The following is a 23,152-nucleotide window of genomic DNA, read 5'->3' as shown; positions in this document are numbered from 1 at the left end:
GTCTGCACCGTGATAGTTTAGATAAAAAGACATTTACGACAACTAAGAATTAAATGTAGCAAAACGTGAATTTTGAGAAACGTGCAATCATAGAAACGTTGTTAGACTAGACATTTTGCTCTAAATGTAAATTTGTTTGTTTGGATGTTTGTCCTTCAATCACACTGAAACTACTGAACGGATTTTGATAAAATTTGGTTTACAGACAGGGTATGAGCTAACTTGGGTGATAGGATTTTTATCCTTAAGGGAACGCGTCGAAGCCGCCGGCAGAAGTTAGTATACTATGTATATTGGAAAGACAGTATAACAGAATTCTTATTATATTATTGAGGAAAATATATTAGGTACCATAGAATATGACTTTGGAATTTAAATCGTTTTGTATTAGAAGTTAAATAGCATGACGAATCGTGCTGTTGTATAGAGCTGACATTTAGTGCATTCGTTAATCATTCCTAACACGAAGTCTTGTACAAGGTCAATATAAAATACTTATACGATTGTCTCATTTGAGGCTAGATTTTATTTCAGTATTCATATTAGTTCTCTAACCGACTCTTGGTCCGTGCTTTTTACAATAAAATATAATCAATATTTATAAACCATGTTTCACATTACAATTAACCACAATTATAATCTTTTCCTTTATAATTGATGTTACATTACAGTAAAATCCACGTCATGCTCCATATAGTATAAATGTAATTATGTATTTACATTGCTACAAGACTTGAGTCTAGGTAGTTAGAAGGCTGAAGATATTAAGAAAAAAAGCGAGCTGGATTCCTTTGTCACCCAAACGAGTTTCGGATATCAGAAAAAAGTTACTTAAGGAAACCATTATTCTTTTTTAAGATCATAAAAAAATCACTTAATTATTCCAATAATTTATTACTAGACTAGAAAAGTAAACTATAGAGGTACTTCTACAGAATAAAAGCCTACGCATAATTTTTCCTTTAGCTATAGCTGAGCTATATCTATTTATATTTTTATTCTTTACTTATACTTTATATCCAATAAAATAAGTTATTACGGTAACAAAAGTAGGTTGTAAAGACAAAGGAGCAATTTATTATGTTCTGTGAATAAATGATATTACACCTACATACATTCAGGGTAGGCACTTCCATTTTCCTTTATTAACCTTTTGATGTTACAATTTCGGAGACGTGATTACAATCATAATATTATGACTACTAAATTAGAAACAGTCTTCGTTTCTTCAAGTGGAACGATGACGCAAAATGTGAAATTGTGAAAGACTCCCTATTTTGGGCGTTTTTCCACCAGAAATGTGTTATGTAGCTATGCTACGAAGCACATTTTTCTTTCTTCTTACAATAGCTGTGAAACTATGTTACCGTTTCCACTAATATTAAGTTATGTAGCCGTCTGAGGAAGATGCGCAGTTCGTATACGATGTATCGATAGTAGGGAAGCCATCCATAGCAGGCAACCTTCTATATAAATAAAAAACATATCTGAGTCCTTGTTTCTCACCAATGCTAAGCTATGTGCACCAATGAATATGGAAGAGATTAGTACTTTACTTTTGGGAACAAAAATGTGATTTCATGTAATTTTTCTTTCATTTCGTTCCACAATGATACAAGAGACCACGTCATTGAATTTTACATGCCTACAATGGCTGTTTCTGAGTGACAGACTGCACTGGTGGCGGTGACAGGCCGGTTAGTGGAAAACATTATCCCTTTGCGTAAAACGAAGCTTTATTTTTTTTCAATAAAGTTTTAAATATTACCTAATCATTGCATTATACTACGTCATGTCTGTTGGCTATTTGTTATTGCGTAGTCGATAAACGTATTATTGGTATTACACACAGAAAAGAGAAGAAGGTATTAAATGCCAAAAACAGAATATGTTTTTAGGTCTGGTTATGAAAAGGGAATGAATGACCTTCCAAAATCAGGAAAAAATTGTGCCTAAATATTTCTCCCTCTTTGCAAAAAAAAAAAAACAAACGCGAGATTGCGTTTTTAATCATACCAATCAGAAACAAGAAGAGGAAACGGAGTCAGACATTTTTAGCTGAATTTTACAATGTAATTTGTGTAGATTGTGCCTTTTACAAAAACAATACGATTGCACACTGTTATAAATGAGTCATTGACACTTTATTAACGTGTCGGCCGTAGGAAATCGTTGTAAGCGAATTTGATATAGTTCTTTGTAATTTTTGTGAAGCCATTTTGAATGTAAACGCAATACTATTCTTCCGTGTTTACTAATGTTCTTCATTGTTGTGTTAAGCAATTGCTTTGTAATATAAAATGAGTGCAAATGTGCTAGTTTACGAAATGTGTTCTCTGGGATTATATCATTGTCTTTTGGACTTAAGTTTTGATATTGAAGTTAGAAGAGAAGCAACTAGAGTCGTCACCGGAGCTGGCATGGTCTTTACCGGGGCTCCGGCTCGAAAAGAAGGAGTAGGAACGGGGTGGTTTTTAGTCAGTAAGAGTCCCTCTCGCCTCGCCCAATGCGGGGAACTCATCGGACGATTTTCCTCCCACAACTACGATCGTCAAAAAATTTGTTGGGAAAACGTTGGTAAGAGATGAACAGAACCGATAAGCATGGCAGAAAAGGGATGAGAACCACAAACATTATATAAACTCTACAGTGGGTGCACCTGGGCTGAAGAATGATAATATTTAACTATTCTGTGAGCTCGTTTACCTTTTAATCATCCATTATTTAGGTATAACAAGTCGTCTATTCAACTGAATTATGAAAGAAAGAGCTTTGAAGACAGCTATTGTTTATCAAATAGCTGTTTTCATTTCAATAGCGCAGTTCAGTGTGTTTCATAGACGAATAACTCGACATTGTCGCAGTAACGAACGAACGTGTGTTAGAACGACAGAGTTTGTTGTCCTTTCACGAACATGTTTGATGTTATAGTTCAGAGCTATCAAAATCTATTTCATCTCCGTACGCTAAATGGGATAAACATAACATAGGATGTTGTTACAGGTGCACATACTAGGTAATACTACATTAACTTTTTGCTAGTTACGTGAGAGACCTTTCGCTCATACATCGAGCACAATTCTGTTATTATTGAGAATATTCAAAAGAAAATCTCAATACAATTTTCATTTTGTTTGGTGGTCGCGCTTTCATATCACTTAACAAGGTATCCTGGACCAACTTTATGGAAACGCATGAAATGACTGGAGTTGAACCGAAATTTTATCAGAAGCTGCGACATCGGAAAGTAAATTTGAGTGCAAATAACTTCTGCGTTAGCTCATAAAAAGCTCAATATTTTTCCTGGCAGTCATATTGGATTTTCCGCAGCGTTCCTTTATACGTTCATTGGCGCGGTCCAATGAATATTGGACAGATTGACTGCTATTTGGAGCACGTAAAATTGCAGCGTTCCTTCAATGTGGTAAAATTTTGAATTATATTCAAATGATGAACATTTTGTTGGTATTTTTATGAATATTTTTGTTTAGACAACAATGAATTAGCTGTAGTTATATGATTTTTTGAGTATGATTTATCCTAGAGTTGATGCTAGACAGCCATCATTCGCTTTGCTTATGGATATGTCAAAAGCCTTTGATTTTGTCGACCACTCAATCTTACTGAGTAAGCTGGAGATATATGGCATTAGAGGCAATGCCCTTCAGTTAATCAAATCATATCTCACTAACAGAACTCAAATCACAAGTATTAGCAAAATTTGTCCTAAAAGTAAAATTGAAACTGAGTACAGATCAAGCCCTAGAATAGTTAAATTTGGTGTTCCTCAGGGCAGTGTTTTGGGTCCTTTGCTCTTCCTTATATACATTAATGACCTTCCCAAATCAATTGATGATAGAATGGTGCTATTTGCCGATGACTGTACAATTGTTTATAATAATGAAAATGATATTAACAGAAGCTTATGCTCAGTAGTAGAATGGCTCAAAAATAACAACTTACTAATAAATCTTGAAAAAACTAAACTAATGCATTTCAAACAAAAAACAAGTTATGAATTAAAAACAAAAATAGAATACTTAGGAAAAGAAGTAAAATTAACTACAACAACAAAATTTCTAGGAGTTCACATAGATAATAACCTAAAGTGGCAAACACACATTGAATTTGTATGCAAGAAAATATCTCAATCATCTTATAGCCTTTACCTTCTCTCCAAAAAAGTAAGCCTCCCTTCACTACTTGTAGCATGCCATGGCTATGTAGTTTCCAGGCTAAGATATGCAATAATCTTTTGGGGCAATGATACCAATTGGGAGAGGGTTTTTAAATGTCAAAAGAAATGCATCCGTGCCATGTGTGGCTTGAAACAAACTGACAGTTGCAAACAATATTTTAAAAAACTAGGTTTACTTACAGTTCCTTCAATTTACATACTAGAATCAGCCTTGTTCATAAAACAAAACTCAACTTTATTTACATTGGAATCTGGATCTCGCAATAGAAGTAGATTATATAATAACATTAGCAGGACATTTAAAACCGCTCTGTATGAAAAAAGTGTATTTAATATGGCCACTAAGATTTATAATCAAATTCCAAAAAATATAAAAGATGCCAGTAGCATAAACATCTTCAAGCATAAATTGACCACTTTTCTGATAGAACGATGTTACTACAGTCTTTGTGATTTTCTGACGTAGTAATAGCTACCTATATGTTTTTGTGTCTGACTTATTTCTTGTATATTTTCATTTATAATATTGACATGTTTGGTAATTCTTATTTGATTTTGTATTAAAATTTACTTTATTCTACTTTTACTATATAATTTGTATGCCCTATGTGGCGGATCACGGCATGAGCCTAAGACCTAAGACTATTACCTAAGACCTTTATGTAACCTGTGGATCACGAATAAACAATTTGAATTTGAATTTGAATGAATGAGCGTTTCGGTAGAAGTGTAATGTGAAAGAGTTCCATCACAAAATCAAATAACTTTCATTGGTTATGGTAATTATATGTTGAATAAAACAGAATAATTTATAGGATGGCACGTGATTAATGTCTGTCATAAATCTCAAGGATACATACTATAACCATAAATTAATTAATTTAACATATTACTAAAGTTTTCTTTATGGAAATTAGTCATAGAACTCATCACCTTGAAGAATTTGAATGTACGACAACCCAAGGATTTTTCTACATTTTGGAAGCAATATAATAATGAACAATTAACCAACAAAGCGTGGAGTTTTATAACAAACCTTCTTATAATACCACGAGCTGTTTGATCATGATTGATGATGACTGCATTTTCATATGCCAAAGTCATGCCTAAAAAGCGTCTGGATGTTTGAACAGCTCTATATATAGTTTTACAAAATGACATCACTGTCAACAGCCCGTCAAGATTAATATTCCTATCGATCAATAAAATTAACGTGTCCAGTCTGTTATCAGCAGGTATAACTTAAGATAAGGAACGTGACGTCATTGAAAGCTAACATTCATAATTAGGGTGCTTTTCCACTGAGATGTGCTATATAGCTATGCTACGAAGATGTAATCTAATAATAATAGCTAAGCTGTGAAACTATGTTCCAAACGCATCCACAGCAACGTAGTCTAGCACATCACTGTTACGCAGGAAATTATGGGATGCCATGTTAGGATAATTTTGATAGTTGATATTAAGTTAACAATTCTGCTACGTCTGTAAATTGCAGGATATTTCCAAAACTATGAACAAAAGGCTAGTACATTAAACAAAAAACATATAAAAATATGAAAGCAAGACATTGTATCATTTGCATCAAATTGGAGCATGATATTCAGCACACAGTGTGTTGTTTCCGTAGATAACAATAAAATTTATCATTTTAATAAAAATAATACACATTAAGGTACCCTAAATGTAAACTAGGAAATCCGGAATTCAAATGTATCTAAAACAAATGGGCAAGTGTCATCAATATCGGACCAGCCGTTTAGGAGAAGTTAATGACAAACACATAGGGTACAATTACTGAAACTATTTCAAGACAATTTCATCAAATTGGCAAATTCTTTCATCATTAAGTTACTCTATAGTTCGTTAACTTACGAACCATAAAGGTAAATGACGATTAATGGTGTATTTTACATTAACGAGAACATTTTTCATAACTTCCCTCACATTCAGCTATCACGAAGGTTCAATGAACTTCACACAAACAAAGTATTATACTACCTAATTTTATCATAATTTACGCATGAATTTTCAAAGCGTCTTTTCTATCTTCAGGCGTTAAGTACTTCAGTTAATATTTTCTAATTATTATTTTCTTCGTATTTCGGTATCACGTAACGGAGTCAACGACCTTTACGTGAACACTTGTCGGCCATATTTATTCATTAAAAGTTTTGTTGTTTATGTATTAGGTAATTGGTGTATTAGTCTAATGATCTACTACAAAGTGCCTATACATTTTAAATTCTGAAGTTTTAAACCTAAATATTATTGTTTAGACTAGACTTTTTGGAATTTGGTGAAATGTGCACACACACATTTCGACTCTATCCAAATCCTTAGCCACTAAGTATCGGTATATGAGACACAATACAAAACACATTTTGTCTCGCGTAGATCTACGTTCCCTGCATACTACGGGTTACAAAAACTGATGTTTCTGTGACATTAGTAAGAAATCAATACATATTCTCAAGAGATAACTATGTAGTTACGTACCTAAGCATGGCACAATATTAGTCAAGATAGAGATAAAACTAACCACACAAAACAATAACAAACTATTAAAAATGTATACTATGGGCAATGTTTTAAGGATAATACCGTATCATTACATAATTTACGACGGAACCTTGGCATGATCTAACGTCTCCAAGCACCTCGAACTTGACTGCGTATCGACCTCGGTGTGAATCAGGGCTGCTGTGAGTCACCGGTGTAAACCCGCCTTACGTGTTGAAGGGTGACTGATTAAAATCGAGTGGGGAAACTGGTACTTGTACTTCATTGTAAAATATTGCCTTAGCAAATATTAGTCATTTTTGTTTTGTTTTAATAGATAAAATATTAACCTGATTTAAGTATTATAATCTATGTGCAATAAACGAATTAGGGGCAGATATTAAACATGACGGAAATGACAACAAGCTGCAACCTTATTCATATAACCCTTGTCTACTCAGCTATAAGTCGATAGAATTTTGAAAGGAACAGTTTACTGACACTGACCAATCGCTTAGTCCAAAGATGCATAATTATAGCATGTTCTGGAGAAAATATTTCAATTATTTACTTGTCATCACTGTACGTGCCAAATCGCTAATTTAAGCTTGCAGTCTGCCAAAACAGGTAATCAACAAAAACACGTCCAGTTTAGAAGGATGATGTCAACTTCAGAGCTTACGTACCTCCTTAAAAGGATTTCGGGTTAGGATTTCAAATTGTGCGTCATGTAGGTACCTAATTACGTTTGTTTACATACAAAGCTTTACGCATACATGTGAGTTTTAGGTTGAGAAATTAAATAACCTATAGTCCTAACTTGTCAGAATGAGGATCAAATAATCTGTTACAAGCCTTGTCGTAAGAAAATCGAGTAATGAGGAGTTCTGAGTAACACAGGTATGAAAAGATTAATGAATCACTCCAAATAAGTAATTACTTAATTACCAAAAAACTGCCTTTTACTTCAGTTTTGCCATTTAAATAAACAAACGGCAACATAGTGAATCATTCATTCGTTTACTCACTACGTAAAAGTCTACCTACAATTAGGTACTCCAAAACGTACCCATAGGGACATTAAAGTAGGTCCTACAGTACGCGCATACGCAGTCGGGTTTTGTTCGAGAGTCGCCGGCGCATGACGGATGCGTGCTCGCTTCCCATGACTTTAAAACATATGCACGATTTCTTTGTTTTCGCCTTATGGTGGCAGGAAGTTGGGGAGTACTACTGCCTTTTTTATCCAACGATTGTATCGGTTAAGAAAGGACTTTTTTTTAAGAAAGAACAACTCGCAATATTATTCTTTTGTGGCTCTTATCGAGATAATTTATATTTAGGTACTAAAGTTATCGGTTTTCATCTTAATCCTAAGCTCATAAGAATGTTATATCTCACGTTTTGGTAAAAAAATATCATAAATCCTCTTTATTTATAGATGAAATTGCTAAACGCCGAGGAAAAAATTATAGCAGAAAAATGGATAGGAGTCCAGAAAAACTGGTATAAAAGTAATAAGAGAAAACTACAGGTAATTACAATAAAGTGGTAGATTTGAAAGCGATGTTTGGCCATGTATGGGTAGTTAAGTAGTATGTAATCGAGCAACCCGAGACACCATTTCTCTAGCTTAATGTTTTTACAGTAGTCTCCGAGTTTCTAATACTGTCAGTAAAGGAAATGTGGAAATAGGAATCTATCATGAATAATACATAACGTACAAAACCATAAAATATGAAGAAATACTGAGGATGAGTAATGTAATGTTTTGAGATAACAGATTGTTTTGCCCTGTTTTTTAACAATTTTTAGGACAGAACAGATTTTTAGGAAAAATACGGTGAAAAGAACTGTCAGATTCTAACTGAAAATGGCGCCGGAACGCGGGAATAAATAATATCCTCCACAATTATAGACACAAAAATACAGTTGCTAAGTCTGGGCCAAGAGCCATGTTTCGGCACGAATGGACCTTTGCTAACCATCAGGTGATCCGTGTGCTCGTTTACTGGATTATATCATTAAAAAAATCCTCTCCTACTCAATACTCGCTTATTCGGATAGTCTTATTAAAACAAGGATTAAACTTTGACTTCAGAGTTCACACAGCACAGTTTACATGTCAAAAGGCACTGGGTAAAACATGTTGTTTCGAATGAGTTAACCAGTTACATACATACGTATACGTGTGTAACGAAAATATTTGCACAACAATGTACGGTGACGTCTCATTACATTACACATTTTGGCAACTTTCTTGTTTCTACTTCACTTTTATGTTCAATTTACGTAATTTACTTGCTTATTGTGTCACTTTAGTTTCGGTAATATCATCATTTTGCGTCTCTTGTTTCTGAGAGGTGTAAGACAGATCGCATGATGTGTAATGTTATAAATGTCATGAGGGGAAAATATTGCGATTCTAGACATTTTTTTTGTAGTTTCGAAACAAATAATACCAAAGTGTAGGGTTAAAGGTAATTTTTGCTTTGTGACCAGCATTATGATATTGATGACAATGATCAATGAACAATCTATTTCCACAAATTGTTATTTTAGGTCTGGGTGTCATGTGCATGTAAAATTAAATTATGTTTATAAACGCACGACACTGGAGAAAATTCTAGTGTAGAGCAACTTCAATGTAATCTTAAGGTTGGGTAATAAAAAATCGGGGAGGAGCAATATAATATTTTATGAACAATAGCTACAAAGTGAGTTAGAAAGGACTAAGAACCCACTTGAGTACATTTCGACTGTATAAACAAGATTTGTGACCCCAAAGTGACCTTTAAACGTACTTTCAAAGGATAACAACGTCGCTCAAGAGTTAATTAGTCAAGCCATTAAATTAGTTAACTTTAACGATTTACTTAATTATTACGACACACGGGTAAGAGCTGAGGCCGTTAATTAATCCTAACCCTTCTATGCTAATTGGAAAATGTCGTTCTATTCTTCTAAGGACGACATAAGGGCGAATACACACAAAGGGACACCATAGGTACTTAGTTCGCAGGCACCTCAATATTTGAGTAGGAAAATTGGTTTATTTCTCAATCTCTATAAATAAAGTTATAGAAATAGTAAATGTGACATCTATTATATAAAAATAAGTCGGGTTTTCCTTCCTGACGCTATAACTCCAGAACGCACGAACCGATTTCCATGGTTTTGCATTTGTTGGAAAGGTCTCGAGTCCCGTGAGGCAAAAAAAATTTAGGAAAAAAGACATGGTGGCGAAACGGAGTTCGCCAGGTTTGCTAGTTGTCTAATAAAGATATGGAATAAAGCAGTCATGAAATCACGATCATATTGTTCAGTATCTTTGAATTATGAGAAAATCTAAGTCTACAAGCTCATTCATTATTTCATGCTCTATAAATTAATTTTCAGTATAATAGGCGATCACAATGACTTTGGCCGTCTTTTAAACAACATTCATAGCATACTGTAGGAATGGTAATGCAAACGTTTCATGTCAATTTACATGTTTAATTTATGATACAAATACAAGACAGCTGTTCAAAACGTTTACCGATATACTCTTGTTACTATGCCTAGAAAAAATAGCAATAAAAAGTTTTCTTTTAACTAGTTATCTATGAACTTTCGTCATGCAAAAGTTCAATAAACTAGAAACTGTTATTTCGTACACTTTAAAATCGTTTGTAGGTAGTCTTTCATGATAAATATATATGCTATGATAGTGATTCAGTGTAAATAGATAAGCTGATAACAATGTCCTTAATGGTGGTACAAGTTACTTTTAATTGTGTATTTTATCGTCAACATACGATAGCGAATTTTAGGATCTCATTCGTGTAACCTTTATATGACGGGGAAACTCCCGAATGAGGTCAGAATAGGCATCCCAAGGTTGCGGTCTTCAAATTTTGCAGGCAAAATTGGATTTGGCACTGGCCTTTGTGATTGGACGAATAATAGTGACCTCGTGGTCCGATAAGGACGTAAGACAATGATGAGACATCCATCAAATATGAATAGAAAGCCTGCTTTCATACAAACATTTAAATTACGTAATTCTTTTAGTATATAGGCTATCAATTTAATCTCGTATTCAAGGGTGCTTAGTACCTAAATAAACATCGTAAAGAGGGTCACCTAATTCCGGAAAGCAAACCTTTCACTGACAAAAAAGAAGTTTGTAAAGTCCTTGATCAAAGTTGTTACATTCATTTTGTCAGAAACATTACGACTAAGTAAAATACGCCATTTTAAGAAAATTCTGGCGTCCAAGTGATTGGGAGAGATCTGTAAAATGGACGCTTTATGGCTGATGTGTTAAATTACACATAAAAAGTTATAAAACAGATATTCAACTTACCCATAAATCCTATTAATGCTAGCGCACTCGTGGTTGCCACGTAAAAGGAAGAAATTCTCTGGGTACTTGATCTTGTAGGCGAGGAGTAAACATATCGTCTCCAGGGATTGCTTGCCACGGTCCACATAGTCTCCGAGGAACAAATAGTTGGACTCTGGAGGGAAGCCACCGTATTCAAACAACCTCAGCAGGTCGTAGTATTGCCCGTGGATGTCACCTGTTAAAGAAAATAAAATATAAAGACTTTGAACACAATACTAGTCTTTCATCACACAAATATGATCTTAGAGGTAAACATCAGGTCATTCAAGAACTTGTATTGAGCTATCAACAGCTCGTAAAGTTAGTGCAAAGAATATAATACTTTACAGGTGAATTATTCAATCTAATCAATACCTACTGTAGGAACTTCTAACTTTCAGTAGTTTAAAGATTTATAGCTTTTGGCAGAAAGATAAGAATTAGACAACTCAAGTGTAAGACAGGTTGAGGAACATTTATCAATGACTCGGCAAGACTCATTGTTGAACAATGAAAGTGCAAAAATCTCAATTAGGCACATATAAAGTTCCTAATTGGCATGATATCAGTAATTGCATCACTTACCATGTGCTCACGCACATTGGGTTTAGTATCAGATAACAGCAAAATCTGATAGCTATTGGATTAGTCATGAGACTGTGACTCCGACTCTGATTAGACATGTAATACGCACAATCATGTTTCTACTGAACATTATACCTTTTGAAGACAACACAAACTAAGCTGTCCTATGTATGTATTATAATGTTAAAAATAATGACATAACAGAAATTAGAAGTTGTTTAGAATTAGAAAATGGTCAGAAATTGCTAATCTGTTTTGTGAAAGTGTAATATTGAATAGTCATATGCCACTTCTGCATGTGAAACAAGTAATAAACCTACCTATTACCAATAAATGAAAGAAAAACAAGGCCTTGTAGGATTTATTTAATACTTATTTTACTTAAGAGCCTCTACCTTATCAACACATATGATGACGAATCAATAATTACTTTTTAATCAACAGACAGCTTAAACATTGTCTATAATCAATTTGAAACCAAGAAAATATGTTAGAAATGAAGGAAATAGGTAACTGATTTATTACAATCTAACTATTAATCATTCCGATAAGATTGCGAATGAAACAAAACTACTGATAACATTGTGTATTGACTTAACTCTAGCAAGAAATTATTTGATTATTGATAATAAAAAATGTCTGAAGCAAATAATTGCTGGATGCAAGGTTATTTCTTGATTATTTCAAGGTTTATATGGACCTTGATTTTTATATTTGAGTAATAAAAGAACATTTTAGGTCTAGCACAAAGATAATATAGCGAAGATGATATGTTGATTAAATGTTAGGTAAATTAATATTGAATACTTTCAAACAGGATTTATTGACTATGTATAGTGCATGGTGATAAGCCTATGCTATATGGGTCATGGCACTATTAACAATACTGGATAAAGGGGGAAAACCAAATATTATTATAAAACAAAGCAGATTTATTTATGTAGGTATTTTGAATCAATTTGCTACATTGAACAAACAATAAAACAAGCTACAGTTAAAAAATATCTAGTTATAAATGGATATAACATTGATTTCAATCCCTGAAGGGTTAGGCTGATGTTCACAAGTTCACTTTCACACTTTTAACTATTGTGAGTCTACACAATATGAGAATGTGAGTGAGAGTGTGAGCCTATTGCCATACAGGAGGAATATTTTCAAAATATATGCTATTACTATACATGTATTATGATAGTTAATATTCTCTTTATTTATTGCTTTACCCTGTACCATGTACCTATATACTTTGATTAGATATTATGTATTCAAGACAGTTTCTAGTATTATGTATGGAGCACAAAATATAAGAATTATATTTTAACATAAAGGCGGGGCAACCATCACACTTTTATTATAAACATGGTTTGTTTGTTTGGGTGTTTGTCTGTCAATCACACTAAAACTACTGAATGAATTTTAGTGAAATTTGGTATACAGACGGGGTATGAGCTGACTTGGGTAATAGGATGCTTTTTAACCCATGGGAATGCATGCAAAGCTGCTGGGACATGCTAGTTGATTTTTAGTTTTATTACAATACAATATCATAAGCTTGTTGAAATGTATGCACAATCAATCTTTTAATTGATGTTTAATCAATGACAATGGACTGTTATAGATAATGAAAAGAAAGTGATTGATGCAATTTATTATGATTAAATTTAAGTGGTCAAGTAAATAAACAAAGCAGTATCTTTTTAATAATAATCTGAATGTCATAATGTCAATTTGTATCATCTTTAATCTACACTGGGGTGGGTAGAAGAGTACATAATACAGTGTAACACCCATTTTTCACCAGTTTTGACAAGTTTCACGGATTAGGTATACTGGATTTAATAATCAGCACAAGGAAATTGAATAAAGCACGAATGAATGGCAATTACAAGTAATAAGTATAAAATGTAGAAACTTAAAACCTTGGTGAGTTCATTTTCGAATCTCGTTTTACGCGATTACTCCAATAATGGTTATAAAGAATTATTATTTGAGGATAATCAATACAAGATTTTCAGTACAATAACATTAACAACGGATTTAAAGCTGGTTTTACTCAAAATTTTAAGAGAAATTCAAACATGTTCCCAGAAATGACGGTTACACAAATGCATCCGAATTTTAAAATAAAAATCAAAGAATGTTGTCAAAAGTGGGTAATTAGCGAGCATTCAACAAAATACCTTCACGTAATATTTTTGTAGCTATGTTATAAGGGTTCAACAATGACATAAACGCTTAAAAATGCAGTTTCATCTTTTCGAAAGTGGAAGGCTGCATTCGAAAGTATGTGTATTGGTTAGAAATACTCATAGGAACTTGTACTCACCGCAAATTTTTAACGGCGCTTCCAATTCAAGTAATATTGGTTGTGACAAGAATATTTCCCGCGATTTCAAGCATAGCCCTTTGATCTCTATTTCCGTTAACTGTACATTCATTCCAGGCTTTTCGCCCCGAACTGAAAACAAACGTAAACATATCACTAACACGTAAAAACCACATCTTATTCACACATTTATCACTTTTTAACACCAATTTTGTTATGTTTCACTGAGTTTAGGGCGGAACACTTGTAACTTTGTTTATTTCAAACCGTATCAACATTTACCTTTTAATAATTTTTTTATTACGTTATCGATGTTTAACTCATCTGTGTCTCTGTCTGCCATTTGATATAATTATTGTGCACGAAATATAGCTAAATAGAACAGGCAAAGAAAGGAAGATTATGAAGATATTTGCCGATTTGTGAAAGGTACAACCTATTTCAATTCTCGGCTAAAATGAATTTCAATGGCGGAGACATCACTCACACACACAAACAAGAGAAACACATCATCAGTGTTCCCAGCTTATAAATTTATTCTACCTAAAAATGCGGGAAAATAGAGTTTAAAGTAAATTTATACATTTTAATTCACTTAATTTATGATATTATAAAATAATTTTATGGAGTAGTGAAATGTCATTTACGCTAGTAATAATTATTTGTTTTTCCAACATATCTATGAGGTGATTAGGTTCAATAACAATTCACTGATATTAAAATAATTTGCTCTTTAACAGGATTACTGCTAAATAGTGTAAAATTCATTGTTCAAATATACCTAATTGGCAGCATAAACTAAATTTTATTAACAAAATAATTTGTTATTGCAATATTACTATTTATTATTTTACTTGTATTATGGCACTTTTTGTAAGCTTACAACACAGTAAATTGTGAATGTTGCCATATATACAACCACAATGTTGCCATAACATAAAATATAAAAAATGTTGCCATTAACTGAAAATAAATCCTACTATTTCAGCAAAAAGGTCATATAGACCACAATCGGAATATGAAAAAATATCTCAATAAGCGAGCAATGAAGGAGCAAGTTATCGTATCTATAATGTGTAGCTTCTATCTTAATGTACACTAATAACTTTTTTACATGTAGGCTTATACTTTATCTACACATTGTACATTTATTTATTTATTTTTAGCCGTAGTCCCACTACAGGGCAAAGGCCTCCCTACCGTCATTCGTTTATAATAGAAGATAAGTTGTTTATCACTATTGAAAATAAAACAAAATTTGAATGATTCACCGAGTATATTTTATTTACCACTTTTTACAATAAATGGACGAAAAATTCAGAATTATATAAAAAATAATAAAAGTATGTTTGCCAAAAAGTAATATCACATCACAACCTTAACTTATAACGGCTTAGCTATGATATTATATCCATTTTAAATAAATATGAAATATATTGATTGAAATAAATTATTGACAAAACAATATTCAGTCTTGCTTTCCTCGGAAAGGATGGCGTTTTCTGAAAATTAATAAAGAGTTTTGTTATTATATTAATTTTATTATAGTAAAAAAATATTAAATAACCTACCTACCTATTGGGAAAAGCTTCGTGTTGTGGGTATGTATATGAAATGCAAATCATATACGCAGTACCGGCGTTAGGGGGGGTGACATGGGCCGATGGCCCAGGGCGACAAAGTCTGGGGGATCGCCAATAAAATGAAAAACTACTACTAACACTTGATATTGCTTCCCTCAAGTGGGCGCCACAATATTTTTGCCCGGGGTGTCAGTGGCCCCTACGCCGGCACTGCATATACGCCTTGCAAGTGGCGCAGTTGCCAGATGATCATTTTATTTCGTCCAGTTTTGTTAAACGTAAAATAAATAATATCTTGGATTTAAACTCACGCTGGTATAGTTAAAGTATAGATCTCGAATTTCGTGTTTATATCTTCGAGATGGAATATAGATTCGACGTATTCCTTTGTGGCAGGCACCGCTGGCGTCTCAAACACTAGGTTCATTATGTAATCCTCCACGCAACTAGAAAAGAAGGAAAAGTTAGATAGGAGATAGGTAAGTAATTAAAGTTATTGTAAATAAAATAAGGGAACAAATAATTCTTCAATTTCAATATAGCATGTTAAGTCTTTATAAATTCTCTTTCATTATGACCGTTTTACTGGAAACTGCAGTGTTGCTACATTAAAAAAAGTGGTAGCGCGCCAAAACAAGAAGGTTGTATTTTTTTTGTTTCTACCGTTGGTAACTGAATAAAATTATAATTGTCCAAACCGTAAGTAGTAGGCACCATGGCCCATGGTATTAGAAAATAAGTGGTACTTACTATGCGCAAGGTTGGTAAGGTACAAGCTTCTCAATTCTGTTCGGTCGTACGATCTCAACGTGCGGATCGGCCACAAGTTTAGTAGCGGGAGGTTCCGCCGGACCTTTGCGTCCTTTGGGCGTTGGGGCTGGAGGCTAAAAGAAAAAAAAACATGTTTTGCCGTAAAAACGTGTATGAAAGATATATTTATTTATTTAGTAGAAAAAAAGCCAATATAAAAATAAGGGTATACGGTGTAAGTCTACTAACTGCTCAATACAGAAAGGTATTTCTGTTTTTCAGATTAAGTATTGGGAAATTCAAAATCATTAAACTCAGTGCTTAGTACGAGTTTATTTTACGTTAACTCGATGGAAACGTTTCCGCGTTTAGTCCACGGCGATTGGTTGGTTAAGTTGGAGCAGCCAATTAGACGGCTAACCGCCATAAATGTGTCGATAGCGCTAACGTAAAATAAACTCGCAATAGGTTCTCAGAGTAGTCAGAGTTGAGGATCGAATTAAAAATACACATATCGGTTACATTTAAGTAGCTACGAAATCGGGGTGGCTAGCACCTTCATAATATGTTTTTTGTTTATTTTATTTATAAATATTATAATCAGTAAAAATATAGTTATAACCAGCCCCTAAATTAGGCGTGAAACTTTTAAATTTGTAAAGCAGCTCATAACCACAAACCTTGACAGCCCCATAAGCAACTTGTATAAGAGTTTTGACTTCCGTCTCCAGAATCTTTAGGAACTTGGAGACGTTCCACTTGGTCACCTCAGTGTGGTTGCCGAGGAGTGAGAGCAATGAAGTACAGTCACATCTCGCTAATCTGCAAGTTTAAAACACATTTTCTATAATAAAAGTGTCTTCCCATTAAAATCCTACGCTCTTCGACTGTAACACCATCATTCAACCTACGTACTGGGCAAGTGGGCACTATATGCCTTCCCTTTTTTCTACCAAATCTCTCTGTTTAAGTAAACTAAATTATATATGTACTATATGCCTTTATCGATGGTGGTCATAAAATGTTCTGTATCCTAATAAAATTGCCTTTTTCTATCACAGATACCTTTTTCTTTTCACTTTTCATTTCACTAGATCCTCTCTTCTAATCCCGTCTTTTCCTGTGTACTCCTATTCCTTTCCACCTACATGCTTTTATTTATCCCTTCTCATTATATTTGCCCCATTAATGGGACATATTACATCACATCACATCAACAGCCTATAAGTGGCCACACTATCTTCCCCAAATCAACCGAATAACATTAATTTACATGAACTTTGAGTTATTAATAAGGTTAATAAACGGTTGAGTTATTAATTGATTGTCGCCATACTTGACAAGCTCGTCGATTCCCTTCAGCACCCTGAGAATGGTAGCATCAGCTTGATTGTTAAGTTCTTGCTTCAGCTGAGTACTGGCACGAAGGTCTGCCAATTGCTGCGTCATTTTCGCTATTCGTTTATCCTGTTGCTCCTCGCGAGCCTCATTTAAATCCCGTTGGTCAACTAGAATTTAAACCCAAGTTATTTCTATGGCTACTGTTCCTACCGTATTATACGTATTGTGGATCCTTGACATGTATGAATGAAATGAATACTGAATACTTTTAATTATTTAATTTTGTAACCTTCTTTCATATTATTATTTAGCTAGGTTGTTAAAGAATTCATCAAAATCACTAAGAAGAGGTGAATGACATCAACAAAAGACCAAACAAAAATGGCACGTTTTGTAGAAGACCTGACACAGCTGTACAGGATGGAAAAGAAGTTAGAACTCACAGATTCTTTGCTTCATCACATCCTGTTCTCTCCTGAGAATGATAGACTCCTGCAGCACTTGACAGAGCAGTATGAAACAGGAGAAGTTCTCGATCTCACTGATTTGGAAGCGATTAATGATGAGGGGCACTCTCTCGCAACCAGCGTAGTCCTAGAAATAAACATTTTAATTTTGTTACTTATTTGTATTGTCGTGTGGTCGTGGTAGCTACCGACGAATTTTCAAATGAAAAATACGATACCATAACTCTTGATTTAACTATGTAAACGTAGAAACGTAAGCCATGTAGTGACGGCAAAGTAGAACATATTTATCACGATCACTGTTCTTCTTATGGGTGTTGTGAGAACCGACCAAGGGACATTTAATAGACTCTGGACTGCTGTCTTCTTTGATATACCAGAGCTTTCAAGTGTGGAGATTACAGCAAACCCTCTTGTAGAGGACGCCTATAGTCCAGTAGAATCTCACAGGCTGTTGATGATGAAGGATGTTGTTGCACTCACAAATATCTCATCAAGCAAGGCATCATGTTTGGCAATATCCTGTTCACAGGCTTGTATCTCCTCCTGTCTCTTTATCTCCTCCTTCTCGTCAGCCTCGCAGATCCTCCGTGAACCTTTCACACGCAGAAACTCTTCGAGCTTCGCTAGGTGGTTCAGTTCACCTTCAAAAGCTTGCATCTCCTGTAAACAGCAAGAAATTGGTGGTAGCAGCCCATATTATGATATTTTGAGCAGGAATTTTAAGAAGTAGGTATGTTATTAGGATGGGCACTAAAGGTTTTACAAAAGGGAAGAGATGCTGGAACAAGGCCTACGGGTACTTGTTTTAAAAGACATATTACCATGTGACATATCTACCAATTTTCAACATGTTGAAAATTGGTAGATATGTCACATGGTAAAGACTTTATCGAGAATTGGTCATGACCAATTCTCGCTATGAGCAGTCTTTAAAACAAGCTATTCTCAACTATAAACAAGGTGGTCTAATAACAAATTGATACGCACAGCAATATCCCTATTTAGTTGGAAGAGTCCTTTCCACTTGAGAGCTTCTAGCTTGCGACAGCACTCGTCTCTGTCTGCGAATGCCACGGAGGCTATCTCGAATATATCCATCAGGTACATCTTGCCTTTGACCAGCTTGCCGATGGTGCGGTTCCATTGGATATTGAAGCCGTTTCTGTGTATTTAAACAAGAAAAGTTACCATCATAAACCAAAGCTATTAGCTTGTTTTTTGGAGTGGAGACCGTGGGAACATAAACGACCTGTTGGTAGACCGTAGATGAGATGGAAAGATGGCATCAAAGAGGTGGCGGGACGAAATTGGATACTAATAGCCCAAAATAGGACGAAATGGAGAGAAATGAAGGAGGCTTACACCAAATTGGTTGAAAAAGGCTTAAAATGATGATGATGTTTGTTTTTGCGATATTTACTTCTGCCAGCGTGTTCACTCTCACATTACTGAGATAAAGAAGTATCTTGTGAGCTCTCTAGGTAGTCCAACTGACAGTATAACTGTTAACCTACCTCTCAACAAGGAGCCTGTGTATTTCTTCTCGCACTTTCTTGTTATCCGCGTTGACGACACAGAATCTCTTCGTAGCCAGGTCGAGTCTATTTTCCATGCGTCGAAGACGATTGTTGGCGTTCTCAATCATGCCTAATTCCTGTGTAATTTTATTGGTATCAGGGGTAGGACTAGGTTGGTGTCAGGAAAAAATTAAAGCAACTAAGAAGAGCCCCTCAGAAAGCATTTTAAATTAGTTTTACGACTAGGAGTGTGATTACACTCCGGTAAAGTTTGGTAAGTTGGGTTGATATTCCATTAGACTTTTAGGCTTTAAACATCCAAGCTCATTTAACTAGTTGGAGTTTGTTGATGACTTTCAATAAAACCCAACGTGGATTGAGCAAGCGTGGTGATTAATGCTCAAACCCTCTCCGTGTGAGAAGAGGCCTTTGGTCGGCAATGGCTATTGATGTGATGTGATATAATTGAATAAAAAAACAATTTATAAAACAGAGTATTTTTACTTGTTGATTTAATGATTAAAAAATGACATTAGTCACTAGACATTCAATTTATTTTCCTTGGGATACTCACATCAGCTTCAGTAGGTACTTTCTTGGAGAGTTCAATGACATTCTTCTGTGCCAGATAGTTGAGGCAGTCCAGTTCAGCTTGCTGCGCCCTCTCATCCCTGAGCACTGACTCCAACTGCTCATACTCCACTATAGACTTACGGGTACCACTTTTGACGTTGGCGTCGCGAACCGCATGCTGTCCTTTTCTTGCAAGCTAGATGTGAGAGGGAGATAGATGTAGATTTTTTTATTAAAACCTTGCCCCACATTAATATTTTCTGCTGTGTCGTGGGTGCGTTTACAAACATACAAAATGTATCAGTGATGGTAAGGAATTAATCTTATTTGTCTAGATAAGGATGGTTGAAGTTCTTTAAAGGAACTTTAGGTAGTTTTTGAAATGGAGACTGATGAGAGTAAGTCATAACTGCTAAATGTTATTAATCAAGATTTTCGCTTCTGCAAGACTCAGGTTTCAATGTTAATTAGACGGCATTACCTACTCCTTCATTGCAACGAAATACGGATAGGTTCCTTCTTCGATGCAGTAGAATTGCCCCATGCTCACACTATCTTAAAGAAATGAGGCAAACTAACATTGATGCATAACAGCGTCTCATGAAGTTCATGCGCGAGGATGCTGAGCTGCTTCTCCTGAGGAGCGAGCTGCGGTATACCACCAGCTCTCTTCGCCACGCTGCATTGCGGCGCGAGTTTCAAGTACTGGAAGTATAATATTATTAAGCAGAATGATAATTTGTTCACGTATATCGGTAGGTACTATTGCCAAGCAAAGCCTATAAAGATCAATTTCTATGCCAGAAAGGCACCTAACATATCATTGGGCAATTCATTTATCCTGAAACAGGGTGTAGAATTTTCTTTTTTCTCTATCTTGAGCTATTTTTAAAGGAGACATGATTGTACTCTCTTATGCAGTTTACAAGATGCTCTTGCCGTAAAGATATTAGATAAGACCTCTTGCCACAATATCAGAGAGAAAAGTGGCTACCTATATGGTTAAATGTGGCTATATGGTTAAAAGTGGCTATATGGTGTACTAGCTACTTCCGCGCGGTTTCACCCGCTCTGCTTAGCTCCTATTGGCGATAGCGTGATGTTTTATAGCCTATAGCCTTCCTCAATAAATGCATTACCCAATGCCAAAAGAATTATTCAAATCGCACCAGTAGTTCCGGAGATTAGTGCGTTCAAACAAACAAACTCTTCTGCTTTATAATATTATATAGTATAGAAGAAGATAGTAGCGGATAGTATAGTGGCGGAATGGTCAAATTACACTCATCCCTTTACACTTACAATTCTGACAGCATTACTGAGTTCTGCTTCAGGGTCCACCACTTTCTGTTCAACCTGGTTAGGCTTCTTTTCTCCTGGGGGAGGCATTCTAGTAAATAGATCACAACATAGGACTTTACAACAAAAGGTTAATAAACAAAATGTCTAGTAAACAAATATTTTTCCTTTACACAATGCAATGGACAAAGACGTTTTATCTTCTTGACGTTTTTGACAGAATTTATTTTTGAAATACCATTTTGTTTCTTTTATTGTATGTGTTTCTTCGTTTTCAGCGGAGAGGTTGAAAGAAGAATACATTAACACAATAATAAAATTCTTTATTTTCTCAAGCTTTTTTAGAATTTCACATTTATATAGTTCTACAGCTATGAGACTGGTGTCTGTTAAAGGTTGAACCTGTGTTACAGATCACCAGGCCCGGGTGACCCCCGGAGAGGTTGAACTGCATATTATAACATTAGGTTCATAATCAACTTCTAAATCATAATAAGGACGCAAAACAATGCTTGCGTTCTATTTCGTTGTTTGAGTGAGGTTGCCGGAGGCCCAATTACCTCCTTTCCCAATCTTCGCAATCCCCAATTCCCCAACAACCCTTAAATTCCTAACCCCCAAAAGGCCGGCAACGCACTTGTAACGCCTCTGGTGTTTCGGATGTCCATGAGTGGTGGTCAAATGGGCGGCAGCGATTACTTACCATAATGATCCGCTTGCTCATTTACTGGCTTATACCATACAAAAAATGTAACGGAGGATTCCCTGGTCTTTTTTATGGAATAGGGGGCAAACGAGCAGACGGATCAAGTGATGGTAAGCGATCACTGCCGCCCATGGACACTATCAACGTCAGAGGTGTCGCGTTATGGGCGTTAAAAAGGACGTGGCGCCCCAATTTGGCCGCGGTTTAGGTTAGGTTAGGTTTAGGTTAGGTTTAGGTTAGGTTTAGGTTAGGTTTAGGTTAGGTTTAGGTTAGGTTTAGGTTAGGTTTAGGTTAGGTTTAGGTTAGGTTTAGGTTAGGTTTAGGTTAGGTTTAGGTTAGGTTTAGGTTAGGTTTAGGTTAGGTTTAGGTTAGGTTTAGGTTAGGTTTAGGTTAGGTTTAGGTTAGGTTTAGGTTAGGTTTAGGTTAGGTTTAGGTTAGGTTTAGGTTAGGTTTAGGTTAGGTTTAGGTTAGGTTTAGGTTAGGTTTAGGTTAGGTTTAGGTTAGGTTTAGGTTAGGTTTAGGTTAGGTTTAGGTTAGGTTTAGGTTAGGTTTAGGTTAGGTTTAGGTTAGGTTTAGGTTAGGTTTAGGTTAGGTTTAGGTTAGGTTTAGGTTAGGTTTAGGTTAGGTTTAGGTTAGGTTTAGGTTAGGTTTAGGTTAGGTTTAGGTTAGGTTTAGGTTAGGTTTAGGTTAGGTTTAGGTTAGGTTTAGGTTAGGTTTAGGTTAGGTTTAGGTTAGGTTTAGGTTAGGTTTAGGTTAGGTTTAGGTTAGGTTTAGGTTAGGTTTAGGTTAGGTTTAGGTTAGGTTTAGGTTAGGTTTAGGTTAGGTTTAGGTTAGGTTTAGGTTAGGTTTAGGTTAGGTTTAGGTTAGGTTTAGGTTAGGTTTAGGTTAGGTTTAGGTTAGGTTTAGGTTAGGTTTAGGTTAGGTTTAGGT

General features: G+C 35.0%; 2 protein-coding genes across 3 annotated transcripts in view; both read right to left on the bottom strand.

The window, feature by feature from the left end:
• The window catches only part of LOC118274918 (serine/threonine-protein phosphatase alpha-2 isoform), a 49,275-nt gene extending 34,774 nt beyond the window's left edge, over window positions 1–14,501 (bottom strand). For both annotated transcript variants that reach the window (XM_035592703.2, XM_035592704.2), the window contains exons 1-3: window positions 14,266–14,501; window positions 13,984–14,115; window positions 11,052–11,268 (exon numbers count right to left, since the gene is read on the bottom strand). In XM_035592703.2, the coding sequence (XP_035448596.1) occupies window positions 11,052–11,268; window positions 13,984–14,115; window positions 14,266–14,326 (410 nt within the window). In that variant the 5' untranslated portion in view covers window positions 14,327–14,501. The remainder of the gene's footprint in view (window positions 1–11,051; window positions 11,269–13,983; window positions 14,116–14,265) is intronic.
• A 744-nt stretch (window positions 14,502–15,245) lies between these two features.
• Window positions 15,246–21,741, bottom strand: LOC118275022 (uncharacterized). The gene is made up of 12 exons (XM_050697015.1): window positions 21,520–21,741; window positions 20,797–20,922; window positions 20,219–20,413; window positions 19,642–19,781; window positions 19,115–19,289; window positions 18,608–18,787; window positions 18,101–18,251; window positions 17,653–17,824; window positions 16,997–17,138; window positions 16,317–16,450; window positions 15,878–16,012; window positions 15,246–15,485 (listed from the first exon to the last, which is right to left on the bottom strand). The coding sequence occupies exons 1-12, from the start codon at window positions 21,604–21,606 to the stop codon at window positions 15,452–15,454; spliced, it is 1,671 nt and encodes a 556-aa protein (XP_050552972.1). The 5' UTR covers window positions 21,607–21,741; the 3' UTR covers window positions 15,246–15,451.
• Between the last annotated feature and the right edge of the window lie 1,411 nt (window positions 21,742–23,152).

This window comes from Spodoptera frugiperda, chromosome 11, assembly GCF_023101765.2.
Source record: "Spodoptera frugiperda isolate SF20-4 chromosome 11, AGI-APGP_CSIRO_Sfru_2.0, whole genome shotgun sequence".
NCBI lineage: Eukaryota > Metazoa > Arthropoda > Insecta > Lepidoptera > Noctuidae > Spodoptera > Spodoptera frugiperda.
This window is presented reverse-complemented; position numbering and strand designations above follow the sequence as displayed.